Source organism: Bos indicus x Bos taurus, chromosome 15 (genome assembly GCF_003369695.1).
Source record: "Bos indicus x Bos taurus breed Angus x Brahman F1 hybrid chromosome 15, Bos_hybrid_MaternalHap_v2.0, whole genome shotgun sequence".
Classification (NCBI taxonomy): Eukaryota; Metazoa; Chordata; class Mammalia; order Artiodactyla; family Bovidae; genus Bos; species Bos indicus x Bos taurus.
Genome location: NC_040090.1, coordinates 37,968,016 through 37,988,123, shown reverse-complemented (window position 1 = coordinate 37,988,123; position 20,108 = coordinate 37,968,016). Strand labels below are relative to the sequence as shown.

The 20,108-nt window shown below is 42.0% G+C and overlaps 2 protein-coding genes across 2 annotated transcripts; both read right to left on the bottom strand.

Annotated features, from left to right (window-relative positions):
- LOC113904842 (olfactory receptor 2AG1-like) lies at positions 1 to 936 on the bottom strand. The gene has a single exon (XM_027561930.1). The coding sequence runs from the start codon at positions 934 to 936 to the stop codon at positions 1 to 3; it is 936 nt and encodes a 311-aa protein (XP_027417731.1).
- A 17,719-nt stretch (positions 937 to 18,655) lies between these two features.
- On the bottom strand, positions 18,656 to 19,612 carry LOC113905019 (olfactory receptor 6-like). Its single transcript, XM_027562059.1, is given in 1 exon segment — positions 18,656 to 19,612. A coding segment is annotated over 1 exon segment (957 nt).
- Between the last annotated feature and the right edge of the window lie 496 nt (positions 19,613 to 20,108).

Genomic DNA, 20,108 nt, shown 5'->3' with positions numbered 1-20,108 from the left:
CTAGATAAGAGAAAACCTCCCTAATACTCTCCTGAAGGCCCCCATTACCTCCTTGTTTCTCAGACTATAGATGAGAGGGTTCAGTGCTGGAGTGAGGACAATATAAAATACAGAGAGGATGTTGTCCTGTTCAGGACTGTGGTGGGAGCTGGGCTGGACATACATAAACATGGCAGCTCCATAGTACATTCCCACCACAGTCAGATGAGAAGAACACGTGAAGAGGGCTTTCTGCCTTCCCTCTCCTGAGGACATGTGGAGGACAGCAGCTAGGACAAACGTATAGGAGGCAAGAATAGCAGCAAGGGAAGGCATGAGAAAGACGGAACCTGACACATACACCATGAACTCATACCTGGAGGTATCTACACAGGTCAATTTCATCAAGGGTGGGATCTCACAGAAGAGGTGCCTGATTTCCCGGGTCATGCAGAAAGGAAAATGCATGGTATATGAAGTGTGTATCACAGAATTCAGGAATGCCAGGGTCCAAGGGGTGGCCATCATGAGCCAGCAGATCCTGGGCCTCATGAGGACCATGTAGTTCAGAGGATGACAAATGGCCACATACCTGTCATAGGCCATGAAGGCCAGTAAGAGGCCCTCTGCACCACCCAGGGTCAGTACTAGGAACATCTGAAGGGCACAACCCTCAAAGGAGATGGCATTCTCTCCACGCAGATAATCCACAAGCATTTTAGGAATAACTACAGATGTAAGCATCAAATCCATGAGAGAAAGCTGGCTGAGCATGAGGTACATGGGCACATGGAGCCGGGCATCCATTGTGATGACCAGGAGCAGCAGGCCATTGCTGGTGAGGGCCAGTGTGTACAGGACTGAGATTGTAGTGCAGAGCAGTCCAGGAGACCCACTGTCGGTCAGAATCCCCACCAAGATGAAACCACTTTCCAAGGTGGAGTTATAGAGCTCCATTCTGTGGTTTATTTTTCATTATCTGAAATTATGAAAAATCAGATAAGGTAGTTCTGATGTGGTCACTGGGGACTCCTTGCCTTTACAATGCTACAGCCCTTGATTGAAAGAAATTAGTTGCTCAGTTTATCATACCATGTATTAGTCATTCATTCATAAATTAAATTACCAAGTATGTACTGATAACATATTGTTAAAATAGCACATTTCTTTCCTGTTTCTGATGTTTCCTTCATTATAGGCAAGTCCCATTTGGGCAGTAATTCTGCATTTGCTCTGCTTTACCATCCCACTTCCTTCTCTTGAGAAACAGGAGCAACTTAACCAATGGGAAACATTAAAGGGAAAATCTAGACATATAGACATATGGAGTGCACTAAGTCACTTCAGTCGTGTCCAACTCTGCGACCCCATGGACTGTAGCCTGCCAGGCTCCTCTGTCCAAGGGATTCTGTAAGCAAGAATACTGGAGTGGGTTGCTGTGCCCTCCTCCAGGGGATCTTCCCGACCCAGTGATTGAACCCATGTCTCTTTACATCTCCTGCACCGGCAGGTAGGTTCTTTACCACTAACGCCACCTGGGAAGTTCAGACATATGGTATCCAGCTTCTTTTTCCTTCCCTTCTTTTCAGGAGATGCAGCATCTTTGAGAAGGCCTGACACATATTTCCTTCTCTCCCACCCAGGTTGTGAAGCAATTGAGACAGGAGATATTTGTGCAGCCAAAACATCACCTTATTTTTCATAAAGTAGAAATTACGGGAGGTAATTTCTGTGTCAGTGGATAATGGACTTCCTAAACCAACCTCAAAATGAACATAATTACCTTTGCAGTCACAAGCAAAGCAGGACCAGGGCAGTACTTCCCACTGAAGAAGGACTGGTGGAACAGGAGAACAAGAGATACAAGTACTGGTCATTGTATCTTCTAAGAAAAAGAGAGAATTTTATTCCGGTTCATTCTCCAATTAGATTAACTTCCTCCCTGAAACTTGAGAAGAAAGGAGAGAATAGAGACTAAGGATTAACGTTCAGTTCAGTTCAGTTGCTCAGTCGTGTCCAACTCTTTGTGACCCCATGGACTGCAGCACACCAGGCCTCCCTATCTATCACCAACTCCCAGAGTTTACTCAAACTCATGTCCATTGACTCAGCTCTTTGCATCAGGTGGCCAAAATACTGGAGTTTCAGCTTCAACATCAGCCCTTCCAATGAACATCCAGGACTGATCTCCTTTAGGATGGACTGGTTGGATCTCCTTGCAGTCCAAGGGACTCTCAATAGTCTTTTCCAACAACACAGTTCAAAAGCATCAATTCTTCGTCTCTCAGCTTTCTTTATAGTCCAGCTCTCACATCCATACATGACTACTGAAAAAACCATAGCCTTGACTAGACGGACCTTTGTTGGCAAAGTAATGTTTCTGCTTTTGAATATGCTATCTAGGTTGGTCATAACTTTCCTTCCAAGGAGTAAGCGTCTTTTAATTTCATGGCTTCAATCACCATCTGCAGTGATTTTGGAGCCCCCCAAAATAAAGTCTGACACTGTTTCCACTGTTTCCCCATCTATTTCCCATGAAGTGATGGGACCAGATGCCATGATCTTAGTTTTCTGACTGTTGATAGATTCTCAATAAATGTAAAGTATGAGCAGTATACAGAAACCAGTTTACAGAAATTTTTGTTCAATTACTCTCTTTTTGTTTTTATTGGTGGTAAAAAACAAACAACATGCAATCTACTCTTTTAAAGTTTTAAGTGTACAGTACAGTCAACTGTAAGCACAATGTTGTACAGTAGATCTCCTGAACTTTTCTATTTTGCATGACTGAAACTTTATATTCACTGAACAGCAGCTCTCCATTTCCACATCCCAGCAGCCCCTGGAAGCCACCATTCTTTCTGCTAGTTTGACTACTTTAAATGACATAAGAGGAATCATGTAGTATTTAGACTCCTGTGGTTGACCTCACTTAACACAGTGTATTCCAATTTCTTACGTGTTGTAGCACAGGACCAGATTTCCTTCTCTTTATAGTTGAATAAAATTCCATTATATTTATATCACATTTTCTTTAGCCATTCATCTGTCAGTAGACATTTAAGTTGTTCCCCACTTTTGGCTATTAACATACTTAATCGATTGCCCTCAAAATCAGTTAATCATCTGGCCAGCTGACCTCCCCTGCCTCATTTTTGCCTGTGGTTCCTAGCCTTTCTGCCCTCCTCCGTCCCTGTCTGGACCCCAAGTCACTCCATGTTGATCCAGTAGAAATTCTCCAGGAAATTTTGTTTCCTCTTGCCTCTAGGCTTTTGCACTTGCAGCTCCTTCTTCCTAGAAAGCACCATTTCTTTCCCCTTTCCCATTTCACATGCTCTAAGTCTTTTTCTCAGTTAAAACTTCCTGGTACTTCAGAACATCTCTGTTACTACCTCCCAGAAGTTTGCCTTGCTTTTCTCAGAGTAAGTGGCTTCACTGACTATTGAAGCAAATATTTTAATGCTAGTCTTTAAATGTAAGGATTATGTCTTATTCACAGTGTTTGTTCAGTATATGGCACAGCTCCTTAATTAGAGAATATCCTTGATAATTATTTGTTGAATAAATGAGACCAACATTAATGACATGTCCAAGACCAAGGCAACAAAAAATATTTCCTAACCATCCACATTTCCTAACTAGGGTCCTGCTGCCAATTCCTGATCATTCGTTTACAGAAACCTCATAATATCCCCCAAACAGAGATAAAATCCTTACCTCTGATAGATAGGAAATACTACTGGTAGATTTCACTGTTGGCTGTGTATCTTGTTTGGAGGGTGAAGATGTGCAAATAGAAATTAGATTTTGTACTAGTGCGTGAAGGGGACCAGCTGTGAGGAGGTATGTGGGATCAGTGGGTCAGGGCATTCCCATCCATCTGGCTTGGCAGGGCCTCTCTGGGATGGGCCACCTGGTCTTTGAGTGACCTACACTTCAGAGAGAAGGGTCTCATAGGAACCTGAAATAGACTGTTCCCTCCTTATGTGAAAGGTTAAGACAGGCTGTGTCTCTGGCCCAGTCACCTTGTGAAGGAATTTTCCTAGCCATAAAGCAATTGTCTAACTAAGGTGAATGCTTGACTCCTAAAAACAGTTTCACCCTATTTGACTCTGGAGGAAAAGCTGAATAAAGGAAAACCAGTGCAGATGATCCAGGAAGAGGACCCAAAGGAAGGTCTGCAATGCCTGGCCTCACTTTCTCAGGGGCCACAGTGAGACAGGGCCCTGTCCTTGGGGGTGGCTCTTCTGCTCCCTATGTGATGACAATGACTTTGTCTCTCTATTCAGAAGCTTTATTTAAAAGAAGCTCTTTCCCCAGCTGAATTGACCCCTTCCTGGAAGTGCTGGGAGACAGGAAATTTAATAAATCTCCTGGGTGTGATTCCTGACCTCTTAACTCTTCTTTCATCTCTCAGTAAATGAGTTCTGCACCCCAGTAAAGGAAACATGGAAGGCGGGCTATTTACAATCTCTGAGTTCACACCTAATGACCAGGCCTTGGGCTAGTACTGTGCATCTGTGCCAAATTCACAGGGATTTGAGAAGACCCAGTGAGGTCTCAGGAGCGCTGTGAAAGCAGGACTGTATCTCGGTCTTTCCTCTGGAGGTAACTGTTGCAGTGAGCACAAGTGAGTATCTCAGAGCAAATTAATTAAGACTAAAGCAGACAATGTATCCTGCTCTGTTTTCCTTCCATAGTTCTTTTTTTTTTTTCTCATTCAATATGTAACCCTAACTGCACGCTTTGTTTTCTTCCATTATTCTGTCCTCTTTTCTCATTCAATGTGTATTAACTTCAACTTTGCACTGAACACAACATTATATAGCAATAATATAGAAAAAAATAACCAACCATCCTTTCTTAAGGATGTTACCTTCTAGGTGGTGGAGAACAAGAAATAAAATATCATAAGTGTCACATTGTATATTAGGAGTTTTCAAGTGCTTTGGAGCTAAAAAAGGTAAGAGGAACAGAGAATGTAGGAAGAAATTGTTAACTTTAAATAGAAGGGTTAGAGCAGATCTTACTGAGAAAATGTCCTTTGAGCAAAAATGTGAAGGTCATTTTAGACAGAGAGAAGAGCCACTGAAAAGGTTCTGAGGTCAAGCTGAAACAGGCAAACAAGGAGACCAATGGAGCTGGACTGGAGTGAGCAAGCTGGGTTGGATGGAGGAGATGAGGTCAGAGAGTAAGCGGAGTAAGCATATAGAACCACTGTGAAGGTTTTGACTTTTGTTCCAAGTGAATCAGGGAACTTTTGGGGGTCTTTGAATAGGAAATTGAAATAATTTGAATTTTGTTTAAGAGGAATTGTCATTTTGTCAAAGACTTTGCTTTGTTACTCTGTTAAAGGCTTTACAGGGACCAGAAAGGAAGCAAGCAGACTGGTTAGGAACCTGTTGCAATGACCCAGAAAGGAGCCAATGACTTGGGTCCGAGGGGTGGCAGTGGAAGAGTTGTTAAGTGATATAGTCCTGGATATATTCAGAGGAAGGATGCGTGTATCCTTAAATGTCAGTTTTGTCAGTTTGCTGCTGCTCAGTTAAGTCAGGTGATTAGAACTTAGTGCTGATGACCTCTATTTTAGGCCCTTAAATATTTTCTCTGATGCTGAGATTCTTTATGAATTCATCAAGTGTTATTTAATTTCTACTTTGTGCCAGCTATGGTGCCAGGCTCAGTAACCCCATTGTGGAAAATATGTAGTTTCTGCTCTCCTTATATGGTTGTGGGGAAGACATTGAAAACTGTAGTCAAAGCTCACATTTTAATACAGAAGATCCTAGACAGTCTAGTCTGTGAAGGAGGTGGATTTCTGTAGATTCCACAATAGGACACCACCAAGCTCTTCCTAGAAACACACACATACACACACACACACATTAATGGTCTGTATTAACATGGTTTAGTCATCTTCTTAAGGTAATGTGGGATCTATAAGTCATCATTCCATATTCCCTTCTGCTCCCTGGGCAGATTATTAGAGGGCAGGGAATTCATAATTATCTCCAAGAAGAGGAGAGCATTTCTTGTTCGAAGAGTAGATGTTTGCTGAGTCAGAAGACCTACAGATGTTGCCTCAATGACTCTCAAGTGTGAGGAGAAGGGTAGAAATGTTATTCTCCTTATATGGCCCTGAAGAAACCTCTAGCTATGCTTTCTCAAAATCAAGCCCAGAGTCTCAGTATGTTAGTAGCTCAATTATAATGCAAGTTGAATTCCTAAATTTCCAGGATGTCTTCTGTTAAAGTGAGGGTATTGTTTAGGGAGGAATGGGAACCTGACAATGGGACTAGGGACAAAAAGATTCCCATGACTCTGAGGACATTGTTCTGCTAATTTTTTGACCAATAATTAGCTGTTTCATGAGAGTTTGGTCTCATTTGCCTTATAAACATATAATAAATGCCCCTGAGGTTGTTGCCATTAAGACACTGCAGATTCTCCTCAGGCACCACTCTCACCTTCCCTTTTTGCTTCCAAACTTGTAAGTAGACTCACATTCCAGCAAACTCAAAGGGTGAGAGTTGTTATAAATCAAAGGAGCAGCATAATTTTTCTGATGTATACAGACAGAAATCTGGGAGATACGTGTGGGGATGGAGCTCATGGGTATGAAACTATGGTGGGAGGAAAAAAAGTTGGATCAGGCTAAACTTATTGATATGGCCCACTAAGTAGAGACCTTGGATTCAGTGTTTCAGCTCAAGAGGTTAGAAAGGGCTCTACAGATTGTTTAGTTGGCTGGCTAAAACATGAGTGCAAGGGTAGGTCTACCACAGTAAATAGAATTTAAAGTGTAAGATTTATGTTTATATACTGTACAGTAAGTTGTCCAAAGGCTTTGGGAGATAAACTGTTGGAATGGGTTTATCAAATAAGGCCTGCTCACCCACTCTGGGAGAATACATCTTTCACTATGACTGTGAGAAACAAATTTATGAGAGAAGATCCAGCATCCTTTAAGGGCCCTGTGGTTGCTCTTCTGTGTAGGTCAGAAATTATAGTGGGAGCTGCTACCACTGAACTGGGATCTCTAAACGCAATGGGAATAATGGGATCTCACGTGGCATGGCCATCGTCATATCTTAATCATCAAAGATAAGTTGAATGTGGTTGTTGTAATGGGTGGCAGAGTGCAAGCAGTAAGCATAGCAGTCGGACTCACAGAGACTGATGGTTAGTTGATGATGACGTTCTTAGAAAATAACTTCTTGGTGTCAAATCCTTTGTTCTTGAGGTTAAGTCATGGTCAGCTAATGACATTCCTATAAATGTCCACCAAACAAATGTCATTTTCTGATCTGACAAGAAAGGCAAGGTGCCAAGGCACAACTCTCCCCTGCCAAGGTCCTGGTCTTGGCTAAGAGAAGGTAGATCTCAGCTGGTAGCTTCCTCAGGACCAGGTCCCCAGACCCTGCCCAGCTATCATCACTGAGGGAGCCAGGCACCCAGGACCCAACTGGCTCTCAGGCTCCCCAAACAGTGGGATGGGGGTGGGGGGTCAGCCAGGTCCCGTAGACTGTGAACCCAGGCAGACTGCCACTGCTATTAGGTCACAGAAACAGGGATGTGGAAGAAGCTTACCACTACCTCAAGGCCTGGACCAAGCCAGTGGTTCCCCTTGGTGAGGGCTCTGGAGACCTGCAGGACACAGCCCCCATCCTTGTTCTTTGGTTTCTCAACTCGCCTGTTGGCCCAGGGCCAGGCGAGCTAGGAGACCCTAGGGAGAAGGCAAGATTCCCCTCTTACTTCACTCCCAAAGACAACCACCTCTCCCACTGGGTCTTTGGCTGAATTCCTCATAAACATGGCTCATTAATAGTTGGCTGCTTGTGAGCAGGGCCCACATGGTGCTGACCAATGGCCAAGAATGACAGCTACAGATAGCTTACGGTGAACTGTTGGATTCATGATCTCCAAAGAAGAAGATTTAGCTTTGGGACCAGAGACCAGGCTTGATCACTCAAGAAATTTCATATAGCAGAGTTTTATTAAAGTGAAAAGGGACTGAGAAAGCTTCTGATATTGACATCAAAAATGGGATGGAGAGTGACCCCCGTGCTAGTTTTAGCAAGCTGTTTTATGTCTGTTAGAAAGTTATTAATCAGATAAGATAGACAACTCAAGGCTGAGGGAGTTTCACCAGGCCCCTCTTCCATAATATGCATTTTTGAGATAGGATGGCATGAGGTATATCATCCCGCAGCCATAAAATAATTGATATGAATACTGGTTTGTTGAGCTATTATCAGCCCAAGGTTTGAAAAAAGAAAAAAAGTTAGTCTTAGGTGGAATCATTTTGAAGAAAGGCAAATTCCAAAGCAAATGCAGTGTTTCATTAACATAGCTTAAGAAAAACATTTCCTTGGAGAGTTTGTTTCCTCCTGCTGCTTAAGGGAGAGACAAAAAGTGTCTAACACTTGCAACCTATTTCCTCCATTTGGAGACCCCTGGCATTCCTGCCTGTTACCCTCTCACTACCAGTCCCATGGCAACTGTTGCCTGGTAACACCATAGGGGAAGAGGGGAGGAATAATGCATGGCAGTGGCCTCATGCAAAGAGCTGCACTTGGGTGGCATTATTACAAAGATATTATGCTTATTGTTTTTTCTTATCATGGAATGGTGAAGTCAAGTGGGCCTTAGGCAGCCTTACTACAAAAAAAGCTAGTGGAGGTGATGGAATTCCAGCTGAACTATTTCAAATCCTGACAGATGATGCTGTAAAAATGCCGCACTCAATATGTCAGCAAATTTGGAAAACTCAACAGTGGCCACAGGACTAGAGAAGGTCAATTTTCATTCTAATTCCAAAGAAAGGTAATGACAAAGAATGTTCAAACTACTGGACAGTTCAGTTCAGTCGCTCAGTCATGTCTGACTCTTTGCGACCCTGTGGACTGCAGCACACCAGGCCTCCCTGTCCATCACCACCTCACAGAGCTTGCTCAAATTCATGTTCATCGAGTCGGTGATACCATCCACACATCTCACCTTCTGTCATCCCCTTCTCCTCCTGCCTTCAATCTTTCCCAACAAAAGGGTCTTTTCCAAGGAGTCAGTTCTTTGTATCAGGTGGCCAAAGTATTGGAGCTTCAGCTTCAGCATCAGTACTTCCAATGAATATTCAGGATTGATTTCCTTTAGGATGAACTGGTTTGATCTCCTTGCAGTCCAACTACTGGACAATTGCTCTCTTTTCTCATGCTAGTAAGGTGATGCTCAAAATCCTTTAAGCTATGCTTCAGCAGTATGTGAACCTAGAACTTCCAGATGTACAAGTTGGTTTTGAAGAGTCAAAGGAACCAGAGATCAAATTCCCAACATTCATTGAATCATGGAGAAAGCAAGGGAGAAAAACATCTGCTTTGTTGACTACTCTAAAGCCTTGACCATGTGGATCACAGCAAACTGTGGAAAATTCTTAAAGAAATGGAAGACTAAACCACCTTACCTGTTTCCTGAGAAACCTATATGCGGATCAAGAAGCAATAGTAAGAAGCTTACCTGGAACAACTGACTGGTTCCAAATTGGGAAAGGAGTACGACAAGGCTGTATACTGTCACCCTATTTATTTAGCATATATACAGAGTACATCATGCAAAATGCCTGGCTGGATAAATCAAAGCCGGAATTGAGATTGCCAGGAGAAAAATTAACAACCTCAGATATGCAGATGATACCACTTTAATGGCAGAAAGTGAAGGGGAACTAACAAGCCTTTTGATGAGGGTGAAAGAGGAGAGTGAAAAAGCTGATTTAAAACTCAGCATTCAAAACATTAAGATCATGGCATCTGGTCCCATAGCTTTATGGTAAATAGAAAGAGAAAAAGTAGAAGCAGTGACATATTTTATTTTCTTGGGCTCCAAAATCACTGCAGATGGTACTACAGCCATGAACCTAAAAGATGCTTGCACCTTGGAAGAAAAGCTATGATAAACCTAGACAATGTATTGAAAAGCAAAGACATCAGTTTGCCAACAAAGATCCTTCTAGTCAAAGCTATGGTTTTTCCAGTAGTCATGTATGGATGTGAGAGGTGAACTGTAAAGAAGGCTGAGTGCCGAGGAATTTATGCTTTTGAATTGTGGTGCTGGAAAAGATTTTTGAGAGTCCCTTGGAGAACAAGGAGATCAGACCAACCCTAAAGGAAGTCCACCCTGAATATTCATTGGAGAGACTGATGCTGAAGCTGAAGCTCCGGTACTTTGGCCGCCTGACGCAAAGAGTGGACTCTTTGGAAAAGACCTTGATGTTGAAAAAGATTGAAGGCAAATGGAGAAGAGGGTGGCAGAGGATGAGATTGTTAGATAGCATCACTGGCTCATTGGACATAAATTTGAGCAAACTCCAGGAGATAATGAAGGACAGGGAAGCCAGACATGCTGTAGTCCATGGAGTGGCAAAGAGTTGGACACAACTGAACAACAATAACACCAGGAAGCAGCAATTACTCTAGACGTTTCAATGAGACATTTACCTATCAGATGAGTGTAGATGAATGTGACAAAAATTCAAGTACCTTCCACTGAAGTGAAATTTCTAGGTGTCTAAAGGAGATCAGTTCTGGGTGCTTTTTGGAAGGAATGATGCTAAAGCTGAAATTCCAGTACTTTGGCCACCTCATGTGAAGAGTTGACTCATTGGAAAAGACTCTGATGCTGGGAGGGATTGGGGGCAGGAGAAGAAGCGGACGACAGAGGATGAGATGGCTGGATGGCATCACCGACTGGATGGACATGAGTTTGAGTGAACTCCGGGAGTTGGTGATGGACAGGGAGGCCTGGCGTGCTGCAATTCATGGGGTCACAAAGAGTCGGACACAACTGAGGGACTGAACTGAACTGAACTGAGCGGGCTTTTGCCTGGAAAATTCCATGGACGGAGGAGCCTGGTAGGCTGCAGTCCGTGGGGTCGCCAAGAGTCGGACACAACTGAGTGACTTCGCTTTCACTTTTCACTTTTCACTTTCATGCATTGGAGAAGGAAATGGCAACTCACTCCAGTGTTCTTGCCTGGAGAATCCCAGGGATGGGGGAGCTTGGTGGGCTGCTGTCTATGGGGTCGCACAGAGTCTGACACGACTTAAGCGACTTAGCAGCAGAAGCAGTGATGTTGTTACCGAGCCCATGCTTGTTCTGCTTGCCCCATAACAGACCAATAAATTGAGAGATGGGTTATTTAAACAAGGAATAACGACTTTAATCAGAAGCTAGCAGACTGAGCAAATGGCAGACTGTGTGTTCAGTTGTGTCTGACTCTTTGTGACCCCATGGGCAATAGCCTGCCAGGCTTCGCTGTCCATGGGAATTTTTCAGGCAACAATACTGGAACGGGCTGCCATTTCCTTCTCCAGAGGATCTGATCTTCCTGACCCAGGGATCAAACCTGAGTCTCCTGCATTCCAGGAGGATTCTTTACCTTTGCACCACCTGGGAAGACCCAGAGGGCAGACTAGCAGTCTCAAAAAATCATTGTCCCTCAGTCGGAATTGGGGCTCCTGTTATAAACAAGAGGGGGAGGGGCCAATTTTGGCACTGACCAATGGCTGACCAGGGCCCGATAACAGCAGCTAGTTGACAGTTACTCACTAACAGTCGCCTGCTTGGGGGAGGGGCGCACTCTGGTGAAGGCTGAGTGCAGCAGCCTGCCTCACTGCCACTGCACCCAGAGCATAAAGGTGCGACATAAAAGTGGGCAAGTCCGAAGTACCAGGTTGCTCCAGCAGTGTCGTCCTCCAGCCCTCGGTGGCCGAGGCGTGCAGGCTGCAGACACCATGGTGGCCACATAAAGATGGCTGACACGTCAGGCAGTCATGATCACTGTCTGAGGCAACAGGCACTGTGGGTTCAGCCTGCTGCTGGCCCCAGCAGCCAGCCTCATGAGTGCCGAGGTGGCTCTGGAGCTGACGTACCCGGCGTGGAGCCCTGCCTGCCTGCCTGCTTGCACAGTGGGTGAGTGATGGGAACTGTGGCCTGACCAGGTTAGGCTCAGTGAGGGCTGCCAGTGGAGAGGTGGGACAGAGAGGCCACTGCCTCAATGGAGCACAAGCCTGCGCCAGGGAAGGAAGGGCGCATCACACCTCCAGGTTCAGGCTGGGAAGGCCGCCACTACAGTGAGGGGCATGTCAAGACATCCTTTGTAAGGTAAGGAAAAATGAGGCATAATATCTAGTATGCTGCTTTGGTTTTGAAGGCAATATTCCTCACGTGGGTGAGCTATTCCAGCTTATCTACCAGATGACTCAAAAAGCAGGGTCCAGAATAAGAAAAGGCTCTGCAACAGGTCTAAGATTCTCTGTCTTATGGGCTGTATGATCCAACAGATACAGAGGTGTTGGAAGTGTCAGTAGAACATAGGGATGCTGTTTAGAGCTTTTAAGAAACCCTTTTATATGAATCACAGAACAAACAGGATTTTGGAGCAAATCCCTGACATCTCTGTGAATAACTACTCTCCTTTTGAGAGACAGCTTTTAGCTTACTATTGGGCTTTGTCAGACATTTGTCAGAACATTTGTCAGAACATTTAACCATAGGCCATGAAGGACCTGGCTGCCATTATAAATTGGGTGTTATCTGACCCACCAAGCTATAGGGTTAGACATGGACAGTAGTGCCCCATTATAGAATGGAAGTGGTGTGTATGAGGTAGGGCTTGAACAAGCCATGAAGACCTAAGTTGCATGGGGAAGTGGCCCAAATGCCCATGGCTCTTATTCTTGCTGCATTACCTTCTATCTCCTAGGCCACACATACAGCATCTTGGGGAATTCTCTGTGACCAGTTAGTTGACTGAGGAAGAGAAAACCTGGACATGGTTTACAGATGATTCTGCACAATATGCAGGAGCCACCCTAACGTGGACAGTTACCGCAGTACAGCCCCTTTCCAGTACATCCCTGGAGGACCATGGTAAAGGTGATTTGTCCCAATGGACAGAACCTTGACCAGGACACCTGTTTGTCCATTTTGCCTAGTAAGAGAAATGATCAAAAGTATAAATCTATATACTTAATCAATGGTTTTTCTGGATGGCCCAGGATTTACAAGGAGCATGATTCAAAAACTGGAGACAAGGAAGTCTGGGAAGAGGCAATGTGATTATACGTCTCTGAATGGAGCCATGAAATTAAAAGATGCTTGCTCCTTGGAAGAAAAATTATGACCAACCTAGACAGTGTATTAAAAAGCAGAGACATTACTTTGCCAATAAAGGTCCCATCTAATTAAACCTATGGTTTTTCCAGTAGTCATGTATGGATGTTAGAGTTGGATTATGAAGAAAGCTGAGCACAAAAGAATTGATGCTTTTGAACTGTGGTGTTGGAGAAGACTTTTGAGAGTCCCTTGGACTGCAAGGAGATCAAACCAATCAACCTAAAGGAAATCAGTCCTGAATATTCATTGGAAGGACTGATGCTGAAGCTGAAATGCTCCAATACTTTGGCCACCCGATGCAAAGAACTGACTCGTTGGGAAAGACCCTGATGTTGGGCAAGATTGAAGGCAGGAGGAGAAGGGGACGACAGAGGATGAGATGGTAGGATGGCATCACTGACTCGATGGACATGAGTTTGAGTAAGCTCCAGGACTTGGTGATGGACAGAGAGGCCTAGTATGCTGCAGTTCATAGGGTTGCAAAGAGTTGGACATGACTGAGGGACGGAACTGAACTGAACTGAATGGGAAAAAAAAAATCATTAAGATGTTTTGTGTTCCATGTGAATACTCACCAAAAGTTGACCTCATCAAAAAATTATTGTTTAAATGAGTGGATAGGATGACCTGTCCTTTCCCAGTGGGCTTATAAGTGAAATGACCATGATGGCAGGGGTGGAATTTGTGCATGGGCTCAGAATCATTGACATATACTTGCTAAGGATGACCTGGCTAGAGCTAGAGCCCAATCTTTCAGCAGCAGACCAACACTGAGTCCCTAATATGGCACTATTTCCTGCCAATTACCTGATGATGACTGGTTACTTTGGACCACTTCCAACATGGAAGGGGCAACACTATGTTCTTCCTGGAATAGACACTAACTTTTGACATAGTATTGCCTTCCCTAAATGTAGTACTTCTGTCAAAGCTACCATCTGTGGATTTACAGAATGATTTATCCATTCTTGTAGTTTTCCCACAATGCATTGCTTCTGATCAATAAACAAAGTGTGTTGCACAGCAAATGAAATACAGCAATGTGTCTGTGCTCATGGCATTCACTGATCTTACCGGGAAGAGTATGACTGGGGTACAGGAAATCCCTTAGGGAATCTCTTAGCACCGTGATTAAAGTTAATAGAAAATTACAACAACTTGGTTCAGGCAGGATTTCTTATGGCCCAGACCCTTCAGGAATGAAGGTTTCAGTCACCATACTAGGCAAAGAACAATGGACAGCTGAGGTGCTTTTTTGAGAGCAAAGAGAATATGGAATGGGTTGTTAAAGACAATTACAAACATTAGTAAAGACCATGTGACCAGCTGCAGAAATGAAATAAGATTTGTAATATTTGAATATTATAAATATGTATTTTGTTATAAATATATGTGTACCCCTATATCTCATTTAGCATAAAATATATTAATAAATACATTTATACCACAGTGTTTAAGTTATAATATCAAGGGAAAAATGTGAAGATTCCCAAGGACTTTGCAGCTTCTGGAGAAAGAATTAGCATAGTTTTGGTTTTACACAGGATAGTTGTATTGTGTTAGGTGGAAGAATGACTTTGTTATTGCCTTTATTTTGGAGATTGCATGATTTAAGGAGATAAATGTGAACTCTAAGTTGACAAGGGAAGACCATGGTGACCAATTTTATGTATCAACTTGGCTAGGCTTTATTTCCCAGTTTTTCAATCAAACACTAATGTGTCTCTGTGAAGGTATTTTATTAGAGGTGATTCAAGTCCGTGTTCAGTTCACTTTAAGTATGAAAGATTATTCTAGATAATATAGAGGAACTTTGTTCAATCAAGTTAAGGGCCTTAAGAGGAGAACTGAGGGTGAAGAAATTTCACCTGTGAGAAGTAGCTTAATCTCATGCCCAAGAGTTCCAGGCTACCTTTCCTGACTGTCTGCCCTCCGAATTTCAAGTTAGTGTCGCCAACTCCCACAGTTTCATAAGTTAGTTCCATGTAATAAATCTTTTAATGCATATCTCCTACTGGGTCTGGTTTATCGGATTGAACCCTTACTTATACAGTCAATACATTTTTTTCCTGCAACAAAGGGGAAATTTTTACCAATTTAGTTACATGGAAGACTTCCTGCTACCATCAGCTTTGACAATTTATCTTACTTTTTCTGGTTCACTCTCTGATGGTTGTCTAGGAAAACCTTTACCTATTTCCATCCTTCTCTGAAGCTTCTAGTCAGCTACAAGTCATTCCATCTTTCCTTCTTGAAAGCCACTCTTCTGATTTTGAATATAGTAGCACAGTTATAACTGGAGTACAATATTAAATAGGCAATATAATTATAAAATCCATGTACAACTTTTTTTTAATTTTTTTATTTTGTACTGGGGTATAGCTGATTAACAATGTTGTGATAGTTTCAAGTGAACAGTGAAGGGACTCAGCCATCCATATACATGTATCCATTCTCCCCAAACCCCCCTTCCATCCACGCTGCCACATAACATTGAGTAGAGTTCCATGTGCTATACAATAAGTCCTTGTTGATTATCCATTTTAAACCATTTCTAATGGTCAGTGTGTACATAACCTTTCCAAACTCCCTAACTATTCCTTCCCCTGGTGACCATAAGTTCATTTTCTAAGTCTGTGAGTCTCTTTGTTTTGTAAGTAATGTTCATTTGTATCATTACTTTTTAGAGTCCACATATAAGGGATGTCATAGAATATTTCTCCTCTGTCTGACTTACTTCACCTAGTAGTATGTACAGCCTCTAATCATTAATTTAGGAAACCTGAATTGTGGACAAAGTTTTCAGTTATACCATTTTCTGTACTTTTCTGTATGATTTAAACATTTAAAAATAAAATATTAAAAATATTAAAGCAAAATAAATATTGAAAGCAAAAAGTAACAAAGGAGAGATAAAAATGAACTGTTGTATGGACAAAGATACCTCCCTTGGAAATACAATTCATCAAGTAAAATAGAACATGTGTAAGAACACAGAGGATTTGTATAACACATGGCCTAATGACTATACAGAAAATTTTTAAATCAGGTGGTCTAAACCAGAAAAGGAACGTCAGTTTATAAATATAGATAATGGTTGAGGTTGTAATAATAAATATTATATAGCTGCTTAATTAAAATTAAAACATTTTTAGAATAAAAAACAATCTTATGAGATTTCAAAGCAGAAAGAAAGTGTTAGTTGATCAGTCATATCTGACACTTTTCAACCCTGTGGTCTGTCCATGGAATTCTCTAGGTAAAAATACTGGAGTGGATTGCCATTCCCTTCTCCAGGGGATCTTCCCGACCCAGGGATCAAACTTGGGTCTCCTGCATTGCAGGCAGATTCTTTACCCTCTGAGCTAACAGGGAAGCCCATGAGATTTCAAAATAACATTAATTGTGCAATAATGATTAATAAAGGTTTTCAAGCATAAATATATACTGGTATCTTTTGACAAAAGACTGAAAAGTCTACCACTTGGATAGGAATTATATGATTCAAGATAAAGTATCTTACATTGCTTTTAGTGCTTATATGAGGGCCATGACCCACACCAGTGCCTTTCGACTAAAGAAAAGTAGTAGTGGTGGTAAAGTCTCTCAGTCGCGTCCGACTCTTGCGATCCCGTGGATTGCAGACTGTCAGGCTCCTCTGTCCATGGATCTCCCAGGCAAGAATACTGGAGTGGGTTGCCATTTCCTTCTCCGAGGGATTCTTCCTAACTTGGGAATTGAATCCAGGTGTCCTACATTGAGGCGAATGCTTTACCGACTGAGCTACGAGGGATATTATCAGAAATTATGCAGTGGTTAGACTAAAACTCATGAGGGCCAGGAAAATATATCAGGTTTAGATAAGTTGAAAACTACCACAGCTTATAAAACCAAATTAAAACAATCTTATCTGATATTTTTTCTTAAATTTATTTATTTTTGGCTGTGCTGGCTCTTCATTGCTGCCTGGGCTTTCTCTAGTTGCAGTAGAAGGGCTTCTCATTGCTGTGGCTTCTTCTGTTGCAGAGTACTGGGCTCTATTGAAGTGGGCTTCAATAGCTGTTGTAGGTGGGCTCAGCACTTGTAGCTCCCAGGCTCTAGAGCACAGGCTGAATAGTTGTATCTCATGAGCCTAGTTGCTTCACAGCATGTGGGATCTTCCCGGATCAGGGATCAAACCTGTGTCTCCTGCCTTGGCAGGCAGATTCTTTACTACTGAGACAACAGGGAAGCCCCTCAACTGATCTTATATAAAAACTTAATACAAAATAGGAAGACCATGTAGTTATAATGTAAAGTCAAAACAAAACAAATATAATATATAAATTAAGAACCCAATTAAAACTTATGAGATGTGGCTTCTAAGTTGTTAGGGTAAAATGGCATGCCTGCCATCCTTAAACTCTTGGCAGAACATATTTTGTTAATTTTCTCATCCAATATGTTTGCTAAGCCAGACAGAATCCATTTTTCCTCTATCATTTTATAATGGCTGAATGAAAGCATGTACTACTTCTTAGCATATTGCATCCACCATTACAAAATTAAAAAAAAAATTTAGAAGGGAGATGTTCTGGGAAACTTGGAAAAATCTTATACATCCAGGCCAAGTAAGCATTACTAACAAAAGCAGTTTTGTGGCTCTTGTTAATGCCAGTGCTTACTTTACTTGAAAACTAGGGGGCTTTAATGAATTGCTTCTAGTTTTTCTGAGTCTAAGCCCCAACTATAACACCCCCAAAATTATATATGTAGCAGTTCCAATAAAGGAAGAGAACTAAAGTGTGAAATTATGTATTTTATAAATATATCCCATTTGTTGGAAATTTTACATTGTATGTATTTTATACTATAAAAATTTATATTACATATCATATAATGCATTTTTAAGTGGGTTTTATTATAAAATGGGCCAAGATATTATATATATGTATGTATACATATATATGTATATAAAATCCTATTTTCTCTCTACCATGGTAAGTTTTGCACGCTATCTTGCAATGTTTCTTTTGGAGTCTGAAAGGTATTTCTCTCTCATTTTTTCATAGATTTTAAAAAGTAATTAAATGAGATATCGTTAAGGTCAGTTGATTATAAAAGGAACAAGTCCCCTAACCCACTAGGAGCAAGCAACAGGTCACTACATTGACCATCGCAGAGCCTCTTTTTTATATGCCTCCTAAGACAGAAAGGGCTTTTAAAACAAAACAAAATTAAACTAGAAAAATGCCGTTAATATAACTCTAAAAACTAGTTGTATAACTATTTCTGAATATCTTCTTGAAAAATAGAATTACTTTATAATGATTTTACTAATGTATGTGTTTTAGAGTTCTGATTATTTAACTCTTTGCCTCCTAAAAGAAAGAATTTAATTAATACAAGAAAGAAAAGGGAATTTTCTTTGATATATAACCTCTTATTCCTTAATTATTGTATTAAGTCAGTATGTTTATCATTGCAGATGATGAAAAAAAGAAGAAAATCTGAAATCTGAATCTCTTCAGCAAAGAGAATCTCTCAAGAAAAGAGCTCGGCCACTTGCCATGGTTTTTCTGATGGCAATTTTGACCTCCTTGTTCCTCAGGCAGTAGATGATAGGGTTGAGCATGGGAGTAAAGACTGCATATATGGCTGAGATCAACTTGTTAGAATTGAATGAAGCAATGGCCCGAGGTCGGACATACATGAAGATCACGGCTGTGTAGAAGATGACTACCACCATAAGGTGAGAGGCACAGGTAGAGAAGGCCTTCCGCTGCCCAGTGGCTGAAGGAATGTGCAGGATGGCAGAGACAATGAAGGCATAGGAAAGGACAGTGGCTGAGAGAGGAAACACAAGGATGATGATGGCTACTACAAAGTCTACCATCTCTGCCACAGATGAGTCCATGCAGGCCAATTTGAGGATGGGGGAAACATCACAGAAAAAATGGTTCAAGATATTATTACCACAGAAGGAAACTTGGGAGATGAAGTATATTTTTGCCAAGGAGACAGTAAAGCCACTCAGCCAGGAACTGATGGTTAACTGAACACAAAATTCTGTGGTCATCATAACCGGATAGTGAAGAGGCCAACATATAGCCACATAACGGTCATAGGCCATGGCAGCCAAGAGCACACACTCCGTACAGGCAAGTGACATGAAGAAATAGAGCTGGGCCATGCATCCCAAGAAGGAGATGGTATTGGGACAAAGCAGGAATCCAGCCAGCATCTTGGGGACAGTGACAGATATATACCAGGTCTCCAGAAAGGACATGGTGCCCAGAAAATAATACATGGGCTTGTGCAGGGATCCAGTGACCCATACGGTGAGGATGGTGACTACATTCTCCAACAGCACAAACAGGTAGGTGATGAGGAAGAGGAAGAAAAGCAGAACTTGCAGCCAAGAGTAAGTAGGGAAGCCCACCAGGACAAATTCACTAATATGAGTGATATTTTCCTTCTACATAATTAGGACATCAAAAGATTTAATGATGGCAGCACCAGATTGAAGAGTGAATCCACATTGGCTCAAGGGGCCCTCAGGCTACATTAAACACAACCCTAGGGTCATAATCTGGTCGTGGGGTATAATTTAGGTCACTGGAGGCCACAGCATCTTCTCCAGAAAATCAGGTGTCAGAACAAGACCTGAAAACAAATAGAACATAGACACAAAGATAAGAATCTCAAAGTAGAATCGTGAGGTCAGATTCAGGGTTCAGCCTTTGGATCTGAAGAGGCCTCCAGGTAGTACTAGGAGGAAATCCTTTCCTTATCATCATAGTCACAGATTTCAGGGGCAGCTATAAGGTAGGAAATCATCACAATTAGAGAAAGTGCCAAGGATTGTCCAGGAAGCAAGGAAGTTTGAAATCTAGAGAAAATAGAAGCAGAATATCAACTAGGAAAGACCCTCCTGGCCAGAAGAATTGTTGACCCTGGTCTACTCCTCAGCTATGCCC